General features: G+C 60.9%; 3 protein-coding genes across 11 annotated transcripts in view; 2 read left to right on the top strand and 1 right to left on the bottom strand.

Annotated features, from left to right (window-relative positions):
* ARHGEF17 (Rho guanine nucleotide exchange factor 17) overlaps positions 1-12,322 on the top strand; it is a 31,813-nt gene extending 19,491 nt beyond the window's left edge. The window contains exons 2-21 of one of the 2 annotated variants that reach the window (XM_051779476.1): positions 1,543-1,620; positions 3,820-4,002; positions 4,368-4,484; positions 4,783-4,875; positions 5,256-5,432; positions 5,639-5,689; positions 6,141-6,250; positions 6,362-6,447; positions 6,552-6,670; positions 7,044-7,257; positions 7,367-7,440; positions 7,518-7,711; positions 7,799-8,028; positions 8,340-8,586; positions 8,668-8,754; positions 8,844-8,911; positions 9,232-9,380; positions 9,461-9,635; positions 10,265-10,507; positions 11,584-12,322. In XM_051779476.1, the coding sequence (XP_051635436.1) occupies positions 1,543-1,620; positions 3,820-4,002; positions 4,368-4,484; positions 4,783-4,875; positions 5,256-5,432; positions 5,639-5,689; positions 6,141-6,250; positions 6,362-6,447; positions 6,552-6,670; positions 7,044-7,257; positions 7,367-7,440; positions 7,518-7,711; positions 7,799-8,028; positions 8,340-8,586; positions 8,668-8,754; positions 8,844-8,911; positions 9,232-9,380; positions 9,461-9,635; positions 10,265-10,507; positions 11,584-11,774 (2,886 nt within the window). In that variant the 3' untranslated portion in view covers positions 11,775-12,322. The remainder of the gene's footprint in view (positions 1-1,542; positions 1,621-3,819; positions 4,003-4,367; positions 4,485-4,782; positions 4,876-5,255; positions 5,433-5,638; positions 5,690-6,140; positions 6,251-6,361; positions 6,448-6,551; positions 6,671-7,043; positions 7,258-7,366; positions 7,441-7,517; positions 7,712-7,798; positions 8,029-8,339; positions 8,587-8,667; positions 8,755-8,843; positions 8,912-9,231; positions 9,381-9,460; positions 9,636-10,264; positions 10,508-11,583) is intronic. The other variant, XM_051779477.1, reaches the window with a different exon arrangement.
* Positions 1-22,087, bottom strand: part of LOC127467504 (uncharacterized) — a 229,949-nt gene that overhangs the window by 189,299 nt on the left and 18,563 nt on the right. The gene's annotated exons all lie outside the window — the stretch shown is intronic.
* RELT (RELT TNF receptor) lies at positions 14,082-21,395 on the top strand. Of its 8 annotated transcripts, none has more exons than XM_051779526.1 (11): positions 14,082-14,158; positions 16,617-16,674; positions 17,229-17,315; positions 17,392-17,546; positions 17,628-17,713; positions 17,952-18,185; positions 18,407-18,487; positions 18,574-18,655; positions 18,742-18,915; positions 19,000-19,120; positions 20,666-21,395. In XM_051779526.1, the coding sequence occupies exons 2-11, from the start codon at positions 16,630-16,632 to the stop codon at positions 20,702-20,704; spliced, it is 1,104 nt and encodes a 367-aa protein (XP_051635486.1). In that variant the 5' UTR covers positions 14,082-14,158; positions 16,617-16,629; the 3' UTR covers positions 20,705-21,395. The 8 variants fall into 8 exon arrangements, with proteins under 8 accessions (XP_051635486.1, XP_051635492.1, XP_051635488.1 ...); XM_051779528.1 differs by having other exon boundaries at positions 14,088-14,158; positions 16,064-16,674; XM_051779527.1 differs by having other exon boundaries at positions 14,111-14,158; positions 14,938-16,674.

Consider the following 22,087-nt stretch of genomic DNA (forward strand, 5'->3'; position numbering starts at 1 on the left):
CTGGGATGGCTCTGGGAAAAGCCAGAGGCTGGGAATTACAGGGGGTGTTGTTGGGGAAACTGAGGCAGAGCCAGGGGGGCAGGTGCTATGTCCCCCTAAACCCCCCCCTCTGGTGGGGCCCTTCAGCCCATGATTACAGCAGATTAACTCAGCAGTGGAAGTGCTGATGGACCTTCAGACTGGGATGCAGTGGGCAGATCTCAGCTGGAGTCCCATGGTTTGGGGAGACACATTCCCAGGGGGGCCTTGGACCCATTACCATCATATTTGGGACAGCAGTTCCCTCTGTGATTGGCTGGCAAACCGTTGTCAGCTTGGTGGGGAAACAGGCCCAGCTCTGTCCTTGAGCCACGAGCAGGACCTGGATCCCTCCTCAGTGCTCCCTGGGCAGTGCCAAGGAGTTGGGGCCTCCATCCACAGTGAGGATGGTTGGGATAAATCTTCCTCCCGTGGCTTCAGAGCAGCTTCACAGCTCAAGGGTCCCTGCACCCAAAAGATTTGGGGTCTCTCAACATCCAGGCTCTCTGGAGATTCTACACATGCAAAAACCTGTGGGGTGTCTGTGCACCCAGGGCACTCAGAGTGTCTCTACATCCAAATCTTTTGGGATATCTCTGCACTCAATGTCTCTTGGAGCATGCAAAACTTTTGAGGTGTCTCAGCACCTAGATCTCTTGGACTTTCTCTGCACTCAAACATTTGGGATGTCTCAACTCCCAGATCCCTTGGACCTTCTCTGCAGTCAAAACTTTTGGGGTGTCTCTGCACTCCACATCTCCAGAGTGTATCCAAACACAGAACTTTTGGGGTATCTCTGCACCTCCAGAGCATCTCTGCATCCAGAGCTTTTGGGCTATCACTGCACCCAGCACCATTTTAGTACTTCCACACCCAAAACTTCTGGGGTATCACTGCACTCAGAGCTTGTGGAGCATCTCACACCCAAACCTTTTGGGGTGTCGCTGCACTCAGAGCCTTTGGAGCATCTCACACCCAAACCTTTTGGGGTGTCTCACACCCTGGGCTCCAGAGCTTTGCACCCCCAGGCTGAGCTGCAGGGGTGTCCCACAACCAAGAAGACCCCGACCCATCTGCTTCCCAAGGCTGTAGGACCATCCCACACACACCACCTCCCCGTGCCCCCCACCACCCCCTGAACCCCTGTGCCATGGGGCCCCAGCCCAGCCCCAGGGTGCCCGGGGTGCCGGGCGGGAGGCGAATTCCTGCAGGTCGGCTCCGAGCGGAGCCCTGGAGAGACGGAGGGCTCCGGGACCGACCCATGTAGGGCTGTGAGCTCCAGGGCGGGCTCCTGACGCGGCCTGGAGGAAACCAGGCGTCTGTGCGCTCCGTGTCATGTACTTCCTAATCCTCCCGGATTCCTCCATCGGGCTGGAGAGGGAGCGGAGTGGAGCTGGATCCAGCCGGGCTCCGCCGGAGTTCAGCCTCCCCGCCGAGCCCCGGTGCTGGCACTGACACCCAGCTCATCCCTGCCCTCCGCCGTGTCACCCCAAAACCCGTCTGTCTGTCTTTCCCCCCGGGCAGGACATGAGGAAACACGTCATCATGACACTGCTGGACACGGAGCAGTCCTACGTGGAGTCCCTGCGCACCTTGATGCAGGTAACAGGGTGGGACACCCCAAACCACGGCACCCCCAGGGTGGGACACCCCAAACCACGGCACCCCCAGGGTGGGACACCCCAAACCACGGCTTGGTGGCACCCGGGGACCCCAAGTTGGACCCCTGGCTGTGGGTGCTCCACCAGCACTGCTGTGGCACAGGGGTGGGTTGGGAAGTGGGGACAGCAGGGCCAAAAGTGAGAGCTGTGCCGAGAATGGGGTGTGGGAGTTCCCTCTGTCCCCCAAATCAAGCCCACATTGTCACCTGGCAGGTCTCATGTTCCCAAGTCTCTTCCTGTGCTTGCCCCCCAAAAGCTCTCCCTCGTGTTGCCCCCCATCTCCTGTTGCTGGCGGTCCTCCCATGGTGGGGGACCCCTTAGGCCCCCATTCCAATGTGCCCCCATTTTCTGCTCCCTGTCATCACCTGCGGACACGGGCCAAGGGTTTTCCACAGGCTGAGCTGGTTCCAAGCCCCTGGAGCAGCCTGGCCTGAGGGTCCACCCCATGTTTGAGATGTTAATGAAGGTGTTTCAGCAGGTTAATGATGGTCAACGCCCTGGGGACAAGTGACCTGGCAGAGGTGTGGGCTGTCCAACCACATCCCTGAGGGTGGGAACACCAAAAAGTCAGAGCTCTGCTCTGCTCCAGACAAGGCAGTGCCTGTAGGACATCTGTCCACGGGGGAATGGGGCACACCATCCCAACATTTTTCCCATAAATCCCTTGCAATGGTGGGCCCAAATATGCTGCAGGAGGGAAGGACCCCCTGAGGCTGCTGCTTGGAAGGACGAGAGGCCCCTGGCTCAGGGGTTTATTTTGGGGGGAGCCGTGCAGGGTTTGGGGTTGGGTGGTGTCCCTGCTGGCCTTGGCATGGACAGAGTCTGTCCCACGCTCTGTGCCACCCTCTGAGGTGGGACATGAGGCTGGTTGGAGGGGACAGCTGTGCTGGGACTCTGCAGTCCCCGGAGCCATGGGGTGTCAATGCCTGAGCTCCTGCCCATGCATCACATCCTGACACAGTCCAGCCAGGGGGTCCTGGCTTTCTGGGAGGGGTCACAGTGCTCCAGATGTCCCCAGCTCCCCGTCTCAGCTTGGATCCTTGACATGGCTTGTGGCACATTGCATGGTGGCTACCAGGGACAAGGACCTGGATTGAGGATCATCTTCCAGCCAAGCCAGGTGGTGCACAGACAAGCCCTGCCTGCTGTCCCTGTGTGCTGAGGTGGAGGCTGTCTCCATGCCCTTCTTCCCCATCTGAGAAGCATGGAATGCGTGGCACAGCCCATCCCAACTCCTGCTGGAGGTGTTGGCCACAGTAGGGCAGGCAAGGGGGGTTAGGAACCTGAGGAAGGATTCGGCCCTTCTGTCTTGGGTCTCCATGAGATATCCAACATTAGCTTAAGGAGCCTGATCCTCGGGGAATGACTCCTCCTTTACCAGCTTGGATGGACATGCTGAGGCTGCTTGAGAAAGGTCCTGTCCTCGCTGCTCAGCTCCGTGGTCCTCCCAGCATCCCAAAGGACACCAGCACTGGTCAGGCTGAGGAGGTGGCAAGGCTTGAGGAGACCTTCCACATCCTGCTGCATTCCTTGCAAATCCATCTCTCCCATTCCAGAGGCTCTGCCCTACAGAGGGAGGAGAGGGGTTTCAGAGCAGAGCCACCCACCAGCCTTGCTGAGGACCTCCTTTCCTTGCTGGCTCGTTGGCCATTGTGTGGTGGTCCAGGGCATGAGCCAGTGGATCCACCCTGCTGGCTCCAGCCCCTCCTGGTCCCAAACACCCTAAATCCCACCGAGAACACACTGGCATTTGGATCCCAGTGCTGCCATGACTCCCCAGCTGGGTCAGGTTCTGCAGCAGATGGAGGTGACCAAGGCTCGTGACAGCAAAGATTTGGAGCCTCTCAAGGCCATGGCACAGCAGCTGCTGCACTGTGGGGCTTCCCTGTGCAGACCTGTCCCTCCCTCCACACTGCCATGGGGATCCCTGGGGTGGGATGGGATGCAGGGAGCCTGGGGTACAAACCCTGCTGGCACCGGGCGCTGTCTGATCCTTTCTGGGGGTGCCACAGCCCAGCAGTCAGGAAGGTTGCGGGAAGGTTGCCATCCATCCCCATATTTACAGGGGCTGAAAAATCCACACTGGGTGAGGTGGGAGGAGAAACCTGCAGGGCCCCCCGATGTGTTTGCTCCCCTTCAGGGTTACATGAAGCCGCTGAAGCAGCCGGAGAACTCCCTGCTCTGTGACCCCTCGCTGGTGGACGAGATCTTCGACCAGATCCCCGAGCTGCTGGAGCACCACGAGCAGTTCCTGGAGCAGATCCACGACTGTGTGCAGAACTGGCACGAGAAGCAGAAAGTGGGCGACCTCCTGGTGCAGTCGGTGGGTCCCGGTGGGGTGGATTCCTCCTAGGCATGGCCCCATGGAGAGCATTCGGAGCAGGAGGCTGGGGAGTGGTTAAAGGACGGGCCTGGGATGGAGCACAGGAGACAATCTCCAGGCCTGTTGTCTGCTTAGCATAATGCCGGGGAGCTGCAGCTCCCGGCTGGATCAGCAGCTCCCGGCTGGATCTGCAGCTCCGTGTCTCTGCCTCGGGAGCAGAAACGTCAGGGCTGAAAAATCGGTGGGCGGACAGCGGGAGAGCCCTCCCTGCGCCAGCCCAGAGCCAGGATTAACCCTTGGGGCAGCTTCCTCCACGCTCTCCCGGCGTGTCCCTGCGGGCTCTATCCCCCTTTTTCCCTTCCCAGTTCTCCAAGGACGTGCTGGTGAACATCTACTCTGCCTACATTGATAACTTCCTCAACGCCAAGGATGCCGTCAGGATCGCCAAGGAAGCCCGGCCGGCGTTCATGAAGTTCCTGGAGGTGGGTCCTGGTTCCTCTCTCCATAGGTGCTGCCCAACATCCAGAGCCAGGCTGCTGGTGGGGCAGGATGGGAATTAAAGGGAATAAACTGGTAAGCTGTGGTCAAACTGGGATTTTTCCCCTCACCTCCTTGGTTTTGTTGCGAAGAGGATGGGTTGGGATGAACCAGAGTCACTCCAGACGGTGTGAAGAGGAGTCGCCAGGAGGCAAAGCGGGTGCTGCTGCAGGTCCTGGGCTGGTGGGATGTTGAGTCCCTGCTGTGTCCCACCCATCTGTGTCCCTCATGGGTGTTTTGCAGCAAAGCATGAGGGAGAACAAGGAGAAGCAGGCCCTGTCCGACCTGATGATCAAGCCAGTGCAGAGGATCCCGCGGTACGAGCTGCTGGTCAAGGTGGGTGCAGGCAGGGGGTGACTGCACTGGGGCTGCTGGGGACGTGCTTCCATGGAATCCCAGCGTGCTTTGGGTTGAAGGGACATCAAAGCTCATCTCATTCCACAGGCAGGGACACTTTCCACTAGCCCAGGTTGCTCCAAGCCCCATCCAGCCCGGCCTCGGACACTTCCAGGGATGAATTTTGGGTGTCTGTGCGAGGTGGTGATGGAGCTGGTGGGCTCTTTAGCGGTGACAGACGCCAGGCTGGCGGTGGCCAAAGCCCAAGGCTTCATTTCTTGGGGCCAGTTTGCACCCCCAGCAGCCGGAGCAGCGCGGGGGGGCTGGGGGATGTTGGTGACACTTGCCCAGGTTGACAGTGTGGCCATGTCCCCACGCAGGACCTGCTGAAGCACACGCCAGAGGACCACCCCGACCACCCCTTCCTCATCGATGCCCAGCGCAACATCAAGCAGGTGGCCGAGAGGATCAACAAGGGCATGAAGAGCGCGGAGGAGGTGGAGAGGAATGCCCGGATCGTGCAGGAGATCGAGTCCCACATCGAAGGGATGGAGGATGTATGTGGCGGGGAGGGGGCTTAGATGGGGTCGGGCTTCCCTTCTCCCCAAAATGCCAACATTTCTGCTCCTTCTGGGCCACATTTCTCTTCCGTGTCCTGCCTTCCCCATCATGGCCTTGGTGGGCTCCTGGAGCTTGGGGAGTGGGGGATACAGGGGTGAAGCCCCCAAGGCTCCCCACCCACGAGCCTCCTTTGTCCCCACAGCTCCAGGCTCCGCTTCGCAGGTTCCTGCGCCAGGAGATGGTCGTGGAAGTGGTAAGAGAGGGGTGGGGCTCCTCCCTCGCCACCAGGGCTGTGGGACCACACACTGGATGCTGGGACTGGGGGTTGTGGGGTAGATAGATAGATGGATGAATGAATGACAGATCAATGGTGACACTATAAATTCCCTAAGTATGAGCGAAGATAAGATGGATTTTGGAGCAGGCAGGGGGCAGGGAGAGCCCCCAGCAGACCTGGTCAATAGGGAGGCTGGAGGTGGAGACCGTGCCTGGTGTTCCTATGGCCCTGGATCCCATTGCACCTGGTCCCCTTTCCCCATCCCAAGGACACAGCTGTTCCCCATGTGATGGTGGTGTGGGACCAGTCCCACCCTGCAGCCTCCCTGTGTCCCAGTGTGGGGAAACTGAGGCAGGGACCTCTCCCAGTGCTGGCAGCAGAGGGGGGTGTGGACACTGACCCCTTGGTGTCTCCCACGACCCCACAGAAGGCGGTGGGTGGGAAGAAGGACCGCTCCTTCTTCCTCTTCTCGGACCTGCTGGTGTGCACCACGTTGAAGCGCAAGTCAGGCTCCCTCCGCCGCAGCTCCATGAGCCTGTGAGTACCACCAGGCTTGGGGGCACCCCTGGGATCGTACCCCCATAGCTGGCCTGGCTTTAGGGTGCTGGAGGAGTGGGTGCAGCTCAGCCATCCCGCCCAACCCCGCAGGTACACGGCGGCCAGCGTGATCGACACCGCCAGCAAGTACAAACTGCTCTGGAAGCTGCCCCTGGAGGACGTGGACATTGTCAAAGGTGTGGCACTGCTGCAGTGTCCCATCCCACCCCAAAACCTATCGCTCACCCCTGGATGATGGGGAGGGAGGAGGGGTTGATGCTGTGCACGTGTCCTCGCACAGGTGCCTCGCAAGCCACCAACAGGGAGAGCATCCAGAAAAGCATCAGCCGCCTGGATGAAGACCTTAGCACGCTGGGGCAAGTCAGCAAGCTGTCAGAGACCCTCAGCTTCCCCCACCAGGTATGGGCACGTGATGCTGTCCCCTGGTTGGACACATTCCCAGGGTGTCCTCAGCCAGAGGGGAGAACCTGTGGAAGGGCCAGTGGCCATGGGTGTCCTCAAAGGACCCAGATGCCACCAGCCCCAAAGCCACTATGGGGTTGGGGCAGCTTCTGAGGGATGGCAAGGGATGTCCAGGGTCAGTGTCACGTGGTGTTCCTGGTGCTGTCCCCTTCCCCAGGGGACCAACTGGGATGCCCTTGGTGGAAAGAACAGCCTGGGGAAGGGCTGGTGGCATCTGTGCTCTTAGAGGGCAGCCTCTGAATTGTAGCAGGGGATGGACAGGGTGGTGGTGGCCCATCCCTGGGAGCTGAAGCGTTGTCCCCATCCCCAGAGCCTGGATGACGTGATCAAGGACCTGATGGCCGCCATCCACCGGGAGCTGTCGGAGAAGCAATCCCTGTCCTTCAGCATGGCCTTCCCCCCCAACAAGGTGGAGCTCAGCACCACCAAGGCCGACGGCACCGAGTCCTTCATCTTCGAGTTCCCCAACCCCGACGCCCGGCTCGGCTTCGAACAGGCCTTCGAGGACGCCAAGAAAAAGCTGGGTAACACCGGGCACAGGGGAGGAGGCCGTGGGTGTGGTGGGCTTGGCATCACTTGGTAGCCCCCCCTTTCCTCCACCGCTTCCTCAGCCCGCAACTTGGTTTTCCCCAGCTTCCAGCAAAAACTGCCTGGACCCGGAGTTCCTCAAAGCCATCCCCATCATGAAGACACGGAGCGGGATGCAGGTACTCAGAGCCTGGGTCCCGCGGGGGCCGGGACGAGGTGGCTCGTTCCCGAGGTCTCATCTCCCGCTCCCTCGCAGTTTTCCTGCGCCTCCCCCAGCCACGGCAGCCCGGAGAGCTCCCACGAGGTGTGGGTTTGCAACAGCGACGGCTACGTGGGGCAGGTGTGCCTGCTCAGCATCCGCAAGGAGCCCACGGTGGAGGCCTGCATCGCCGTGTGCTCCGCCAGGATCCTCTGCATCGCCTCCGTGCCCGGCCTCCAGAGGGCCTGCAGGTAGGCAGGACATCGCCGGCGGGGCCGGGGGGCCGGGGGCGCGGGGCGGTGCTGGAGCTGCCTGTCCCCCCTCCCCCGGTCGCGCAGGGAGCGCTCGGAGCCCCTGGGCAGCCCCTCCTCCGAGGACGCGGCGCCGCAGCCCTGCCTGCACATCTCCATCTCGGGCTCGTCGCTGGAGCTCTCGGAGCCGGTGGACGGCGGCAACAGGGAGCTGGTGCCCTTTGACAGCGACGACACGGACGACGAGTCCTCGCCCAGCCCCTCCGGGACGCTGCAGAGCCAGGCCAGCCACTCCACCATCTCCTCCAGCTTCGGCAGTGAGTCCTCCCCACCCCTCGCTTTGCGCAAAAGCTGCTTTCTCACCCCAAAATTATGGGCCTCTCTGCCTTGCGTTCCTCGGGGAAATCTGCAGGGGGAGGCTTTTGAGCCAAGGAAATCCTGGGAAAAGAGGTGTGGTCCTGGGATGGGTGGCTTTGGGTAAAACCTGCTGGGTTTTGGGGCTCAGCATCACTATGTCCTCTCCTGGGCCTGACATCACGAGGGGACCTGTGATCTCTTCCCCGTGCCTTCGGAGGGTGTGGGGTGCTCCTGGTCTGACCCATTCCCTCCTCCCGCTGCTCCTCCGCAGACGAAGAGATCCCGAGCTGCAAGGAGGCAGCAGTGGAGACGACGAGCTCGGAGGAGGAGCAGGAGCCTGGTTTCATGCCCATCACTGGCACCTACGGGCAGGCCCGGCACGGGGAGAGCCCCACGGACGGGCGGGCCCTGCGCCGCTCCAGCCGCGGCTCCTTCACCCGCGGCAGCCTCGAGGACCTGCTCAGCCTGGACCCCGAAGCCCACCAGAGCTCCATGTGGCTGGGCACCGAGGATGGATGGTATGTCCCCAGGATGGAGGGGGATGCGTGGCTTGGGTGGCCTCCAACCCCTGGTGAGCCCTGGGCTTTGCTCTCCCGCAGCATCCACGTGTACCAGTCCTCAGACAACATCCGGAACAGGAAGAACAGCATGAAGATGCAACACTCTGCCGCTGTCATGTGCATCTTGTGAGCAGGGAAAAGGGGGGTTTTCAGCTCTTGTGGGTGGCCGTGGTGGGGTGGTTTGGGATGGCTGAACAGGTGTTTTCTCTCCCCAGGTACCTGGATAACCAGGTGTTTGTGTCGTTGGCCAACGGAGAGCTTGTCGTGTACCAGCGGGAGGCAGGTGAGGCCGGATCGGGAATGTGAAAAGACACTGCTGGGCATAAATACAGGCCTAAAGTGGTGGCTGGTGGGTGGGTGGGTTGGTGGCTTGGGCAGCCACCTGGGGAGGGGTGCTCAGGGACTGGAGGTACCAAAATTGGAGGTGTACATCGTCCTCCTCCTCCCTGCTTGCCGCTGGCATTCCCTGGGGACATCGCTTCACGTCCCCTATAAGGGAGGACCTGGAGACAGAGATCTCCAGCCACTGCATGCCCACATGCATCGAGCTGGACTTCCCCTGGGGACTCTTTAACCACCCTCCCCTCCCCCCCGCCCTCACAGGCCGCTTCTGGGACCCCCAGAACTCCAAATCCCTGTCGCTGGGCTCTCCGGGGAGCCCCATCGCCAGGATGGTGGCGGTGGCAGGGAAGCTGTGGTGCGGCTGCCAGAACCGCGTCATCGTCCTCAACCCCGCCACGCTGGCACAGGAGGTACCGCGGGGGCGCCGGGGGGTGGCGGGGGCCGTGGGGGGCACCAGCGGCGTCACGGCGCTGTCGCTGTCCCCCCGCAGCACACGCTCCAGGTGGGCCAGGACGGCGGGCGCGGCGTCACCTGCATGGTGAGCGCCGGCACCGGCGTGTGGGTGGCACTCCAGGGCAGCGCCCAGGTCCGGCTGTACCACAGCACCAGCTACGAGCAGCTGGCAGAGGCCGACATCACCCCCCCTGTGCACAAGATGCTCGCAGGTGAGTCCCACTGGTGGACCAGTAACCCAGGGCGTGGGATCGTGGAATTCCAGAGCGGTTTGTGTTGGAAGGGACCGTGAAGGTCATCCAGTTCCACCCCGTTGCCATGGATAGGGACACCTTCCATCAGAAGCCCCACTGGCGAATGGATAATCCCATGTTGAAACAGGGCGGTAATCCCACAGTCATGGAATCACGGAATTTCGGAGTGGTTTGGGTTGGAAGGGACCATGAAGCTCGTCCAGTTCCACTCCCTGCTGTGGGCAGGGACACTTTCCATTACCCCAGGTTGCTCCAAGCACCATCCAACCTTGGATACTTCCAGAAATGGGAGCCAGAGAAGCAGCCACAGCTTCTCTGGGCAACCAGTGCCAGGGCCTCCCCACCCTCACAGCTGAGAATTCCTTCCCAGAATCCCATCTAACCCTGCCCTCTGCCAGTGGGAAGCCATTCCCCCTTGTCCTATCAGGCCAATCTGACAGCACCCCAGGGTGCTTTACACCAGCCAGGGGAGTTGTGGGGTCCCTCCCCACATCCTGTGTGCCACAGATCCCCCTGGGAATGGCGGTCGTGAGCTTCACACCCCGTGCCGGGCGGGATGAGATACTGATTTCTGGGATGCTCCCCAGGCTCGGACGCCATTATCCGGCAGCACAAGGCCGCCTGCCTGCGGATCACGGCGCTCCTGGTGTGCAAGGACCTGCTGTGGATCGGGACGAGCGCCGGCGTGGTGCTCACCCTCTCCGTGTCCCCCAAGGCCGCCCCCACGCTCGTGGGGCTCTCCCAGGGCCACACAGGCCACGTCCGCTTCCTCACGGCCATCGAGCTGCCCGACGGCTTCGACGTCCTCTTCCCGCTGCCCCGGGACACGGGTAGGTGGCCTGGTGACACATTTCCCGGGGCTGTTCCACTGGTGGATAACCAAGAGGAGCCTTGCAATGTTGTTGTCGAAGTCCCCGTTCCGTCACTGCCTTGTTAAAAATCCAGGGGGAAAAGCTGGGAGTGGGAGTTGGGTGCTAAACTTCCCCCCGCCAGCACAAGTGACCTCAAATTTCCCAGGGAGACCTAAATTCCTTTGGGGAGAAGCCACGGGAAAGCTGTGTCACCCAGCCCAGCTCTGAAGCTGGGATGGGATGGGGAGAAGGAGATGGGATGTCGGAGAGTGATTTTGAAGGGAGAGGCAAACATGGGCTGGGGGGAGGGGGTGGGAGGGGCTATTGCACGTGTGAGGAGTTTTTTGGGGGCCGAGATGTGGTGCCTGGGAAAGTGCTGGTGGGAGGATGCTGCTGGCATGCTGGAGGGAGGAAGCTGGAATCATGGAGTAGTCAAATGGTTTGGGTTGGAAGGGGACCTTGAAGGTCATCTAGTTGTTGGAGGGATGATGCTGCTGGGATGATGCTGGGATGATGACTCTGGGAGGATGTTGGTGGGATGATGCTGGGGTGATAACCCTGGGATGATGTTGCTGGGATGATATTGGTGGGGTGATGTTGGGATGATAACTCTGGGACGATGTTGCTGGATGATGACTCTGGGATGATGTTGGTGGGATGATTCTGGGATGATGCTGGTGGAATGACAGTGGCATGACACTGGTGAGATGCTGCTTGGACACTGTTGCTGGGAGGATGTTGGGATGCTGTTGCTGGGATGCTCCTGGGATGAAGCTGCCAGGATGCTGCTGGGATGCTGCTGCCAGGATGATGTTGGGATGATGTTGGGATGCAGCTGTTGGGATGCTGCTGGGATGCTGCTGGGATGATGTTGGAATGCTGCTGGGATGCAGCTGCTGGGATGCAGCTGCCAAGATGATGTTGGGATGCTGCTGGGATGATTTTGGGATGCAGCTGGGATGCAGCTGCCGGGATGCTGCTGCCGTGACACTGCTGGGGACTGGGGGAGCCGCCTGGGGACACCTGACAGGACCCGGGGGTTCTGCATTTGGCAGGGGCCGAGAAGCCGAGCGAGGCAGAGAAACGAGACCCGGCCCGGCCCCGCGGCCCCGCCCTGGGCCTGGCCAAGCCCAAGATGTTGGTGATCAGCGGCGGGGACGGCTACGAGGATTTCCGCCTGACCAGCAGCAGCGAGACCGTGGGGCGGGACGACAGCACCAACCACCTCCTCCTGTGGAGAGCGTGAACAGCCACGGCCCCCCCGGGCCGCCCCGCCCAGGAAGGGGAGCGCTGCCCCCCCTGCGTGCAGAGAGGGGGGTCCCGGCCCCCGTCCCCAGCGCCCCCCCGCCCCGGCACCTCTCATCTCCAACCCGGCTGCTCTCTGTGTGCTCGGGGTTGGGGGGGACGAGCCCTGCTCCCCCCGCCGTCCCCCCGGCCACTACACTGGACTCGGGGTGGGGGGGACACTCACCGCTTGGGGGGCACCCAGGACATTCGGGGGGGAGGGGGGGGGTGCGGGTTGGTGTCCTTGGGATCACGGAGCGTCCCCGGGGCCCGACTGGAGGATGTGCCCGGAACATGCCTTGCTCTCCGGTTTTGTGTGTGCCTGCTTCACGGGGAGGGGGGGCCTGGCCCTGTCACCCCCCCACCCCCGGCCCCCGGGACCCCTGGCCACGCCACGGGACCACCCCAGGGACAATCTGGGCGCCGTGTCCCCCCCGGCCCGGGCCTCCCGCTCCCCCGCCTGCTCCATCGCCAGCACCCAGATAGCTCTGTTTGTTTGTTTGTTTGTTTTAAATATATATATATTATATATATAGAAACATCCTTATTTATTTGGGGCGGTCTGGGGGGTGGGGGGGGGGGCTGGTGCATCCTGACATTGCCGTGGGTCCCTCTGCTCCAGAGTTGAGGGATTCAAACTTCCTGGAGAGCTGGACCCCACTGGTGGAGCTGGATTTTGGGTGTTGGTGGAGGGGGGGAGCTGGTGGAGGGGAAGGGAAAAGGAAATTGGGGGTTCCTCCCCCCCTGTTCTCTGTGATTCCCAATGGGATTTCGCAGCCTGGGCAGTGGGATGAAGGCACTGCTGCATCTCCTGGATGAGGACAAGCATCTTCACATTCCCCACCGAGGGTGGCCCTAAACTGGGTGTGAGGACCCTAAAAATGAGACTTTCTGGACAAACCCTCCCCCATTTCCCCTTTTTTCCTCCCCATTTTCCTGCTTTCACCTCAGGGTCCAGGCGAGACCGGTGCTCCCAGACCGGGACACCCTGTTGTCCCCATGGGAGAGGTGACAACGACGGTGGCAGGGATGAACCGGGTGAGTGAGTGACTGGAATGCTGCTGTCCTACATGGAGCCATCAGGGGGGTGGGGGGGGGGCGTGCTATAAATTGGGATGATAAGGATATTTTGGGAAGGTTGGGACGGGATTTCAATCACGTGGAGGCTCTTTGTCATTAAAGGTCACCCGTGTCAGAGTGAACCCAGCGTAGTCTCGTCCTTCCCTCGGGGTGGGGTGACAGGAACAGGGTGAGGAGCTCCCCCCGCCCACTGGCGTCACCGGGAATGCCACCCACTGGTGCCACGTGGGATGAAGAAACCCTTCCCACTGGTGGGGTGCAGCTGTTCCGTCCTGGATAACCCCAAGGGGGATGTCGGGGGAGGGATCCCTCCCTTGTGCCACAGAGCACTGGGATGTGTCCCACTCCCTGGCTGGACAAACAGGGGACAGCAGGTCCTGGGGAGCACAGGGAGGTGGAGGGATCACCAGACCCAGCTGCGACCGGGGTGTCCCCAGTGTGGGAAAACTGTTCTCTAGGGAAGAGGGTGAGGCCAAGATTCCATGTGCTGTAGGAAAGCTGGGTGCAGCACCCACGGATTGCTTTTTCCCCTCGATTTCCCTGCTTTTTACCCCCAATTTCCCTGCTTCCCCCCCCCGATTTCCCTGCTTTTCCCCCCCGATTTCCCTGCTTCCCCCCCCCGATTTCCCTGCTATTTTCCCCCAATTTCCTTGATTCCCCTCCCCAGTTTCCCCGCTTCCCCCTCTGATTTCCCTCCTTTTCCCCCCCAATTTCTCTGCTTTTTCCCCCCTCCCGATTTCCCTGCTTCCCCTCCCTATTTCCCTGCTTTCCCCCCGCCGATTTCCTTGCTTTTTCCCCCCGATTCTCCTGCTTTCACCCCAAGATCCAGGCGAGCCCAGTGCTCCCAGAGCAGAGCACCCTGTCGTCCCCAAGGGAGAGGTGACAACCACGGGGATGAACCGGGGTGTCCCCAACCCCATAAGGGGACGGAAAAAAAAAAAAATCCTTATTTTTGTTTTTTTTAAAATCCCTTTTGGGAAGGCAAAAATTCCCCCGATCCGATTCCTCGCGTTTTTCCCCCGAAACCCCAAGGAGGGCGGGATAAAGCGCAACGTTCCCAAATTCCCGCAGTTCCCGGGAGGCGGCGCTGCCGCGGCGCTGGGGTAGGGGGCGTGGCGAACGACAAAGGGGCGGGGTGTTGTGTGTGACGTCACGGAAAGGGGCGTGTCCTGCTGTAATTAGCGCGCCCTCGGTTCATTCATAAGGAGGAGGTGCGAGCAACGGGGCGGCCCCGGGGGGAGCCCGGGGGGCTCCGCGGCGGGGCAGGTAAGGGGCACCCCCGGCCCACGGACCCCCCCTCTGCCCAGGGGGGCTCGTCCCGAGCCGGAGGGCTCGGGGTCCTTCGCCTTAACAGGGTTAATTCCCCCTTGGAGCGATCCGGGAATGCGGCTGCTGCAGCTTTGCGTTGTGCGACGGAGCGGGGGGTGCTGGTTTTTGGGTTGCCGGACCCCCCGATTTGCGGTAAAAAAGGGTGGAGGGGTGTTGCCTTGGGTTTGTCGCTGAGCAGGGCATGGGGGGAGCTTGGAGTGGGGGCGGTGGGGACCCCCCGGCGGGGCCGGGAGGCTCCGGCTGCGGCAGCGCCGAAGTAGGTTAAAATAGAGGGTGGAGAGGGGGAAAAGTAGGTTAAGGAAAACTCGGCAGTGGCTGCCTGGGAAGAGGGATAGGGATTGGGAATCGCGGCGGGTCTTTTTTGCTGCCGGGAGCTGGAAAATCCCAGGGCTTGCAGCCAAAAAGCCCTGCGGGAGCCGGGATGCTGCGGTGAGGGGCTGCCCCCCGAAACTGCGCTGGGGTGAGAGGCTGCCCCCCAAAAATTGGGCTGGGATGAGGGGCTGCACCCCAAAAATTGGGCTGGGATGAGGGGCTGCACCCCAAAAATTGGGCTGGGATGAGGGGCTGCACCCCAAAAATTGGGCTGGGATGAGGGGCTGCACCCCAAAATTGGGATGGAACGTGCCGCTGCCCGGGTTTGGCGGGATCCCAGCGCTGCCTCTGGGATCAGTGGATTTTAATGCTGGATATTTGTGGCGGTTCCGCTGTTCCCACAGCTCCGAGGGGGCCCCGGGGGAGGCGACAGCGCCGAGTTTCGCTCCATCTGCCGGACAATCCCCTCCTTGTCCCGCGCTGCCTCCAAGAGCTGCTCCCCGAAGTTTTCCCGAACAGTTGCTCCTTTCTAGCTCCGTTTATCTGCAGGAGCCATCGGCTGAAACCCTGTTCCCGCATAGGGGGGGAAACCCAGGAATCCCAGAGGGCAGCCTTGGATTACAGGCTCTATTAAAGCAGGAATGGGAATAAAAGGCTTCTGTGACCCAGAGGGATTTTGGGGGAGGGTTCCAAAACCTAGTCACCTTTCCTGCTGTGTTTGCATCAATGCACCAACCAGGTGGGGCGTGGGGGTGCTGGAGGTCCTCAAAAAGCAGGTCTGGCCCCGATGGGGTTATTTTTTGGTTTCCTGTGGTTTTTAGAGGGACAAATTATGTTGGATTTAGGAGCTTCAGGGCTTCTCGCTGCTGTGCCAGGGCAGCTGGGCATCCCATGATCCTGCATCCCACATCCCCACCTGGGATGGCCCCTGGAGGCCTCCAAAACCGGGTGATGAGCCCTGGGGTGGCCGTGACTCGGCAAAGCTCCAGTGCCAACCAGGAGCTGGCACCCTTTGATCCTTGTGCCTCCTACATCCCTACTGGTCACCTAAGGGATGTCCTTAATCCCTGGATTAAGCCTGGCCTCAGATCTGCTTTACCTGGGGCCAACCCTCTTCCTGGTGGGGTTTAAATCCCCCTGTGGGCATCCGGAATTCTCAGGGGAGCCGGGATGCTCCGGCAGCCTGGGATGTGCCAGCCTGTGGCATCGTTCCCGAGGTGCTTGAATCCCACAGCCCCAGAGGATTAAAATGCTTCACATTAGGCTTGAACTCAAGTTTTACTAGTGCTGTCTTACAGTTTTTCTCCCTCTGTGCTTGAGGGGCACATCCCAAATGCTGGGGGGATTCCAGAGGTGGGCTGGTTGGCTCCACGCTGGCACCTGATGGGGGGAGGAACTGGAGCACAGAGGATGCTCATTTTGGGCACATCCCAACCCACATCCCATAAATACCTGGCTCAGCGCCCCCAGTACCCCCTCTCATGTTTAATGAGCTGCATCTCAGACCACTAATTAGTACAAACTCGTCAGACAGAGGCTGTACCGAGGCTCCCAAGGACCGTGACGACCGGGGGAGTTTCCATGCGGGCGGCAGGATTTCCATGTGGAGCCTGGATCCGGGTTTGGGTTGTTGGTTGTGTTTTTCCTTCCTTCCCCCATCCCCTGTGCTCTCAGCTTAGATTTTAATTTTATATTTTCTTGTGGGAAACGCCTTTTGTTCCACTCCAGTTTGTGTTTAAATATATATTTATTTCCTTTTTAGTGACTTAATTTCCTTGTGGCAGGTGCACAAGGATTTCCTCCGGAGCAGGGAAAACCTTCCTTTAGTGTCATCTGCTCCTTGCATGGGTGGTGTGACTCCATTGCAGGGGTTGGTCCCTCTCCAGTTTGGGATGGAGTTGGGATCTGACAATGCCAGGCATCCCATAAATCCTCCAATAAAGCTTTTTTGGGGGATGGTGCAGGGATATTTAGGCAGATGCCTTAGAGCATCCTAGTGGGGGGAAATAGGGCCCCCAAATTGCTTCTCCACTGGGATTTTCCCTGGATGATGACCCCCCCCGTGCTCCTCCCCCTTGGGCAGGTGTCCCCTGGTGATGAAGAGGAGCGGGATGCGCTGGTGGCTCGTCACCGTCCTGGGGGTGAGTATGACCTGGTCCATCCATTCCCAGCCCATCCATTCCCATCCCATCCTTGTGCTTCTCTGCCTTTGGCACCTCTGATGCTCAAACACCACCCCACAGCCACAGCAGGGCATCCCAAAACACTTCCCACCTGGAAACTTGCAGCACTTGGGGAGATGCTCAGTTTGGATTGAGGGTTTTTCCCCCCCCCACATGCACACATTCTTCCCGATCCTCTTCTTCATCAAATCTTCTTCCAGGGCAGGGACTGATAAGGAAAGTGGCATCTCTGGGGCCACATTTGCATCCATCATGTGATGGGTTGGCATTTGGGATGGGTTTGTGACCATCATATCATTGATGATGGTTTGCCCCCATCATGTCACCAGTGAAGGGTTTGCATCTGCCATGGTCCAGGGCACAGTTTTGCCTCCACCATGTGGCCTGTGATGGGGTTCATCTCCACCTCATCACCCCTCCTCCTCCCCTGGAGCCACATTCCCACTGGCACAGGCCTTGGAGCAGCGGCAGAGCCGGACCAGCCGGCGCTGAGCTCTTTGCTTCTCCCACAGGTGCTGAGCAGACTCGTGGGGGCCGAGAGCTGGAATTCCCGGGAGCACAGGACACCGGGATGCCCTCTCGGGGAGGAGCCCAGCGGGGTAAGCCGTGCCCCCTGCGGCACATCCACATGGATCATGATCCAGCCGTGGCTCACCCCCCTCTCCCTCACCGCAGGATCCAGGGGGGACGTGCCGAGCTTGTCCCCCCGGCACCTTCTCCCTGGGGGACACACCCTGTGCCTCTCACACCCGGTGCCGGGCCGGGAACAGGATCCTGGTGGCCGCGGGGACAGCGGGAAGTGACAGCCGGTGCGGAGCCTGCCTGCCGGGGTGAGCCCGGGGACGGGACACCGGGAACCCCCGACCCCGCTCCCGGCCGGATCCTGACCCTCCTGCCCTCCCGCCCCGCAGGTTTTACAGCCCCGAAGGGGAGAGGGACCCCCGGGGCCGGTGCCTGCCCTGCGCCGCTGCCCCCCGCAGCACCCCGGGGTGCCCAGGTGGGTGCTGGAGCTGCCGGTGCCACCCGGGTTCGGGGGGGACGGCAGAGCTTGTGTTCGCCCCCGGGACGCCGCAGGATGTGCCCCCCTTGGGATGAGCAGTGATGTCCTGCCGGGATGTGGCAGCTGGGAACGGCTTCTGCTTCTCTGGGCTCCAGCTGCAGCAGGGCTCCTGGGAAAATGGGATTGAATCCCAGGAAAGCCGCTCCCTGAGGCTGATCCGGTGCCTCCCCCCCAGGCCGGCGGCGGGTCCGCAGCCCCGAAACGCCGGGACGGGCCTTGGGAACCAACGGGACACGGGTGACTCCGAGGGGAGAGGAAGAGGAGGAGGCGGCGGCGGCGCAGGCGGCCGTGCTGACCATCGTCCCGGTCTTCTGTGCCATGGGATTGCTGGGAATCCTGGTGTGCAACCTGCTGAAGAAGAAGGGGTACCACTGCACCGCCAGCAAGGAGCCCCAGCCCGGCGGCACCGGTGAGCCTCGGCTGTGCAGTGCCACCGTCCAGCCCCCTCCCGTCCAGCCCCCCCCACATCCAGCCCCTCCAGCCCTCCCACACCCACCTCACCTCAGCCCATCCCTGCGGCTCCTGGTCCTCGTTGTCCCAGGGCATCCTGCTCTTTTCATCCTGCTCTTTTTGGGGTGCTTTATCCCCCATCACCGAGTCCTGTCCCCGCCCCCCGAATTCTGCCCGCAGGTCCCAGCTCCATCTACCAGCTGGAGGACGCCAACGAGGACACCATCGGGGTGCTGGTGCGGCTCATCACTGAGAAGAAAGGTCAGGGGAGGTCCCTGGAGGGGGAAAAGGGGGTGACATGGGCCAAACCCCCGTGACCCCCCTTCCTCGGTGTCTCCCGCCCCCAGAAAACGCGGCGGCACTGGAGGAGCTGCTGAAGGAGCATCGCAGGCAGCAGCTGATGCCACCGAGCTGGGCCCCCCTGCATAAGTAAGACCCCCCTCGGGGCCGCGCTGAGGACCCCCCGTGGTGGGACCAACCCCGTGGTGATGGTGGCATCTCCCCCCTGTCCCCAGGCTGCACCTCCTGCCGCAGTTTGCCCCCTCCTGTCGCCACCAGCAGCACCCGCACACGGTGCAGGGCCCGGCCCCCTGCGCCCGCTGCACACAGAAGTGGCCGGAGGTGCTGCCATCCCCCGGGGCCACCAAGGCCCCCAAGCCCGGCGAGGTGACCATCCTCTCCATCGGCAGGTGAGCAGAGACCCCCTCCAGCAGGGGTGTGTCCCCTCCCCAGGGTGGGACAGGCTGATGTGACGCTCCCCCCGCCCCCGGCAGGTTCCGCGTGTCCCGGATCCCGGAGCTCAGGAGCGAGGCGGGGGCTGAGCCCCTCCGGGGGCCCCTCCCCGGCAGCGGGATGAGACCCCCGTGGCTGAAAAGCACCGACGACCCCCCCGAGGTGAGGGATGAGGTGTGGAGGGAGAGTCAGGGGGAGCCCTTGGAGGGGAAAACTGGGACTTCTGGAGGCTGGAGAGGGGTGCATATACTGTGAAGTGTAATGGGGTGTCATTGGACTAGGGAATTGGATTTCGGAGCTCTCAAACCATAACATGGGGGCATCTGGTGAGGGGTGAGGCTGGAGCAGCCCCATCACCCCCAGGCCTCTTCCAGTAGCTGGGAGGCTTAAAAAAAACACTTTAAAAATTGATCACCCCTTTATTTTCACCTCCCTGCGTTTCAGGTGTGTTGGGGGGGGGGGGGCTGTGGGGTGGGTGCTGATGCCCAGGGGTGCTGCAGGGACACACTTTTGGTGGCCCCCGGGGTGTCCTGCAGCAGCTGGGGACTTGAATACACCCCCGTGTCCCCCTTAATACACCCCTGTCCCCCCTTCATGCTCTGCACCCCCCTAAAAGCAGGTATGCAACAGCACGTTACCATATATTTGCATGTGTGGTCGTGCCCTATACGCGGGCAGAAGGCTGTGCAGGGGGGTATGGCCACTTCTGTATGTGCAGGGACCTCTACAACCCCCCCTACCCCACTCTGGGGACACCAAGGCAGGAGTGAGGGGGTGTCCCACACTGCAGGGTGACACGGGGTGGCACGACCAGGGGGCTGCTGGTGACTCATGGGCAGCTGCTCGGGCTCACGTGTCCCTGAACACGTTCCCCCCCCTTCCCGCCCTGTTCTCCCTCCCTGCTGCCCATGCTAGTGGCCACGTGTGCCTGGCATGGAGGGGGGGTGGGACACAGTCCCATGGAACGCTCCAGGATTGGGACAGAGGAGATTGGAAGCAGGGAAAGGCCCTGGGGGTGCTGGTGGCAGTGGACGGACACGAGCCTGGGTGGTACCCAATGTGTGTGACCCACAGTGTGGCAGCAGGGCCAGGGCACTGCCTGTCCCTGTGCTGGCACTGCTGGGGCACCTCCAGCCCTGGAGGCAGTTCTGGGACCCTCAGACAAGGACTGGAGCGTGTCCAGGGAAGGGAATGGAACTGGGAAGGGACTGGAGCAGCAGGAGCGGCTGAGGGAGCTGGGGGGGCTCAGCCTGGAGAAAAGGAGGCTCAGGGGAGACCTTCTGGCTCTGCAACTCCCTGACAGGAGGGGGGAGCCAGGGGGGGTCAGGCTCTGCTCCCAGGGAAAAGGGACAGGAGAGGAAACGGCCTCCAGTTGTGCCAGGGGAGGGTCAGGTTGGACATCAGGAGGAATTTCTTCCTGGAAAGGGTGGTCAGGCACCGGCAGGGGCTGCCCAGGGAGGTGGTGGAGTCCCCATCCCTGGAGGTGTCCCAGGAAGGCCTGGCCATGGCACTCAGTGCTCTGGGCTGGGGGACAAGGTGGGCATCAGGCACAGGGGGGACTTGGTGATCCCAGAGGGCTTTTCCAACCCCGGTGAACCTGGGATTCCGTGTGTTCACACCCACACACGTGTTCAGCCCCGCACACGTGCACGTGGAGCTCTGTATGTGTGTCCCCCTCACCCGTGGTCCATCCCTTGTCCTCCACAGGTGGCTCCTGGCCCGGGGGTGGCCTCGGGGGGGCAGTGACACCCACACAGACCCCTGGAGGACACAGGGCGTTGTGTGAGGCCAGTCCCACTCAGAGCCACGAGGAGCTGGAGGTGCAGCTCAGCCTCTGCTCCTGCCACCGAGGTGTCCAGTGGCAGCACAGCAAATCCAAGGTCCTGCTCAGGTGGTGGGAAGGATTCCCCGTGCCGAGGTCCAGCGTGGCAGCCTGACGGACACGATCTCTGGGAGCCACGGCACAGCTCCGCTGGGAGCCACTGGATGACGTCCATGGTCACCTCCTGGGTCTCTTGAGCTGAAGCCCCTCCAGGACCACCACAAGCTCCTGATTTCCCTCCATCACCAGCTGCCAGGATAACAACAGTCACTGGATCACGGGATAACTCCCACCTCGCCAACAACCCCACTGGGCATGGATTGCTCTGGGCAAAGCTGGTCTCCTGCCTCCACCCACCCTCTATCTGAAGTCTCCATCAGCCCAGGAGAACACGGTGGGGATGCTCTCCATGAAGGCCACACACTTCACTTCCCACAGGAGCTGTTTCTATAGGATCACATTGGGATCATCGGGACAACCCACCCAAGGTTGGGCTGGAGACCATCAAGCTCCACCATTGCCCCAGCAAAGGGTTCATGGCCCACCCCATTCACTCCCCCCACCACCTCCCTGTGCCAAAAAAAAAAACCACCCCGACCACCAAACCCCATCGGGCTTCTTTTATTTATTTATTTCCTTTTTTTATTATTATTTTTTTTTATTATTGACTTTTTTTTTTTTTGGAAACATTTTCATCGTTCTCGAATGTTCTACATCTGACAGGAAACATCGGACAGTTACAAACTCTTGGCTGGGATCTGTCAGGGAGATCACAAAACCTGATCTTCAGAACCAAAACCAGAACAGAAAACAAACAGGAAAACAACCCCGAATTCCAGATGGACAAACTGAGACTTGGGGGGGGGGCTCTCCAGGGCAGCAGCTCCAGGCCATGTTCCGTCCACACCTTGGAGGCTTGGAAGACGTGGTTACTCTTGGGTTTAAATCCTTTTTCTTTTGGTATTTTTTGGGGGATTTTTTTTTTTTTGTATTTATTTTTGTTTAAAAGATCCAATAATATTTAAAACCGAGCTGGTCTGGAGGTCAACGTGAATTAAAATTAATTACAAAATGAATGACATAAAAAGAGGGGGAGGAGCCCACGTGGGTTTGCTCCGTGCTCTGGGAATGGGAGGGCTTGGATGTGATCCTGGATCCCACTGCCTCATTTTCCCTCCCTCACCATGCTTCCCGATGGATCCCGACCCTACAAATCCCTTCCCTTATCCCAAACCCCTAGGAAAACTCCCCAGCTCCATCCCTTGCAGGAGGACACAGGGAGGCTGCAGATGGCCTTGTTGCATCAA

The sequence above is a fragment of the Manacus candei genome, unplaced genomic scaffold (genome assembly GCF_025592945.1).
Source record: "Manacus candei isolate 608988 ecotype Guabito, Panama unplaced genomic scaffold, ASM2559294v1 h1tg000014l, whole genome shotgun sequence".
NCBI classification, from domain to species: Eukaryota; Metazoa; Chordata; class Aves; order Passeriformes; family Pipridae; genus Manacus; species Manacus candei.

Excerpts from the sequence above, each read along its gene's own strand:
- RELT (XM_051779526.1), top strand. The coding sequence starts at position 16,630 with ATGAAGAGGAGCGGGATGCGCTGGTGGCTCGTCACCGTCCTGGGG. Across the intron at positions 16,675-17,228 it reads GGCTCGTCACCGTCCTGGGG|GTGCTGAGCAGACTCGTGGG; the intron begins GTGAGTATGACC and ends CTTCTCCCACAG. Across the intron at positions 17,316-17,391 it reads TCGGGGAGGAGCCCAGCGGG|GATCCAGGGGGGACGTGCCG; the intron begins GTAAGCCGTGCC and ends CCCTCACCGCAG.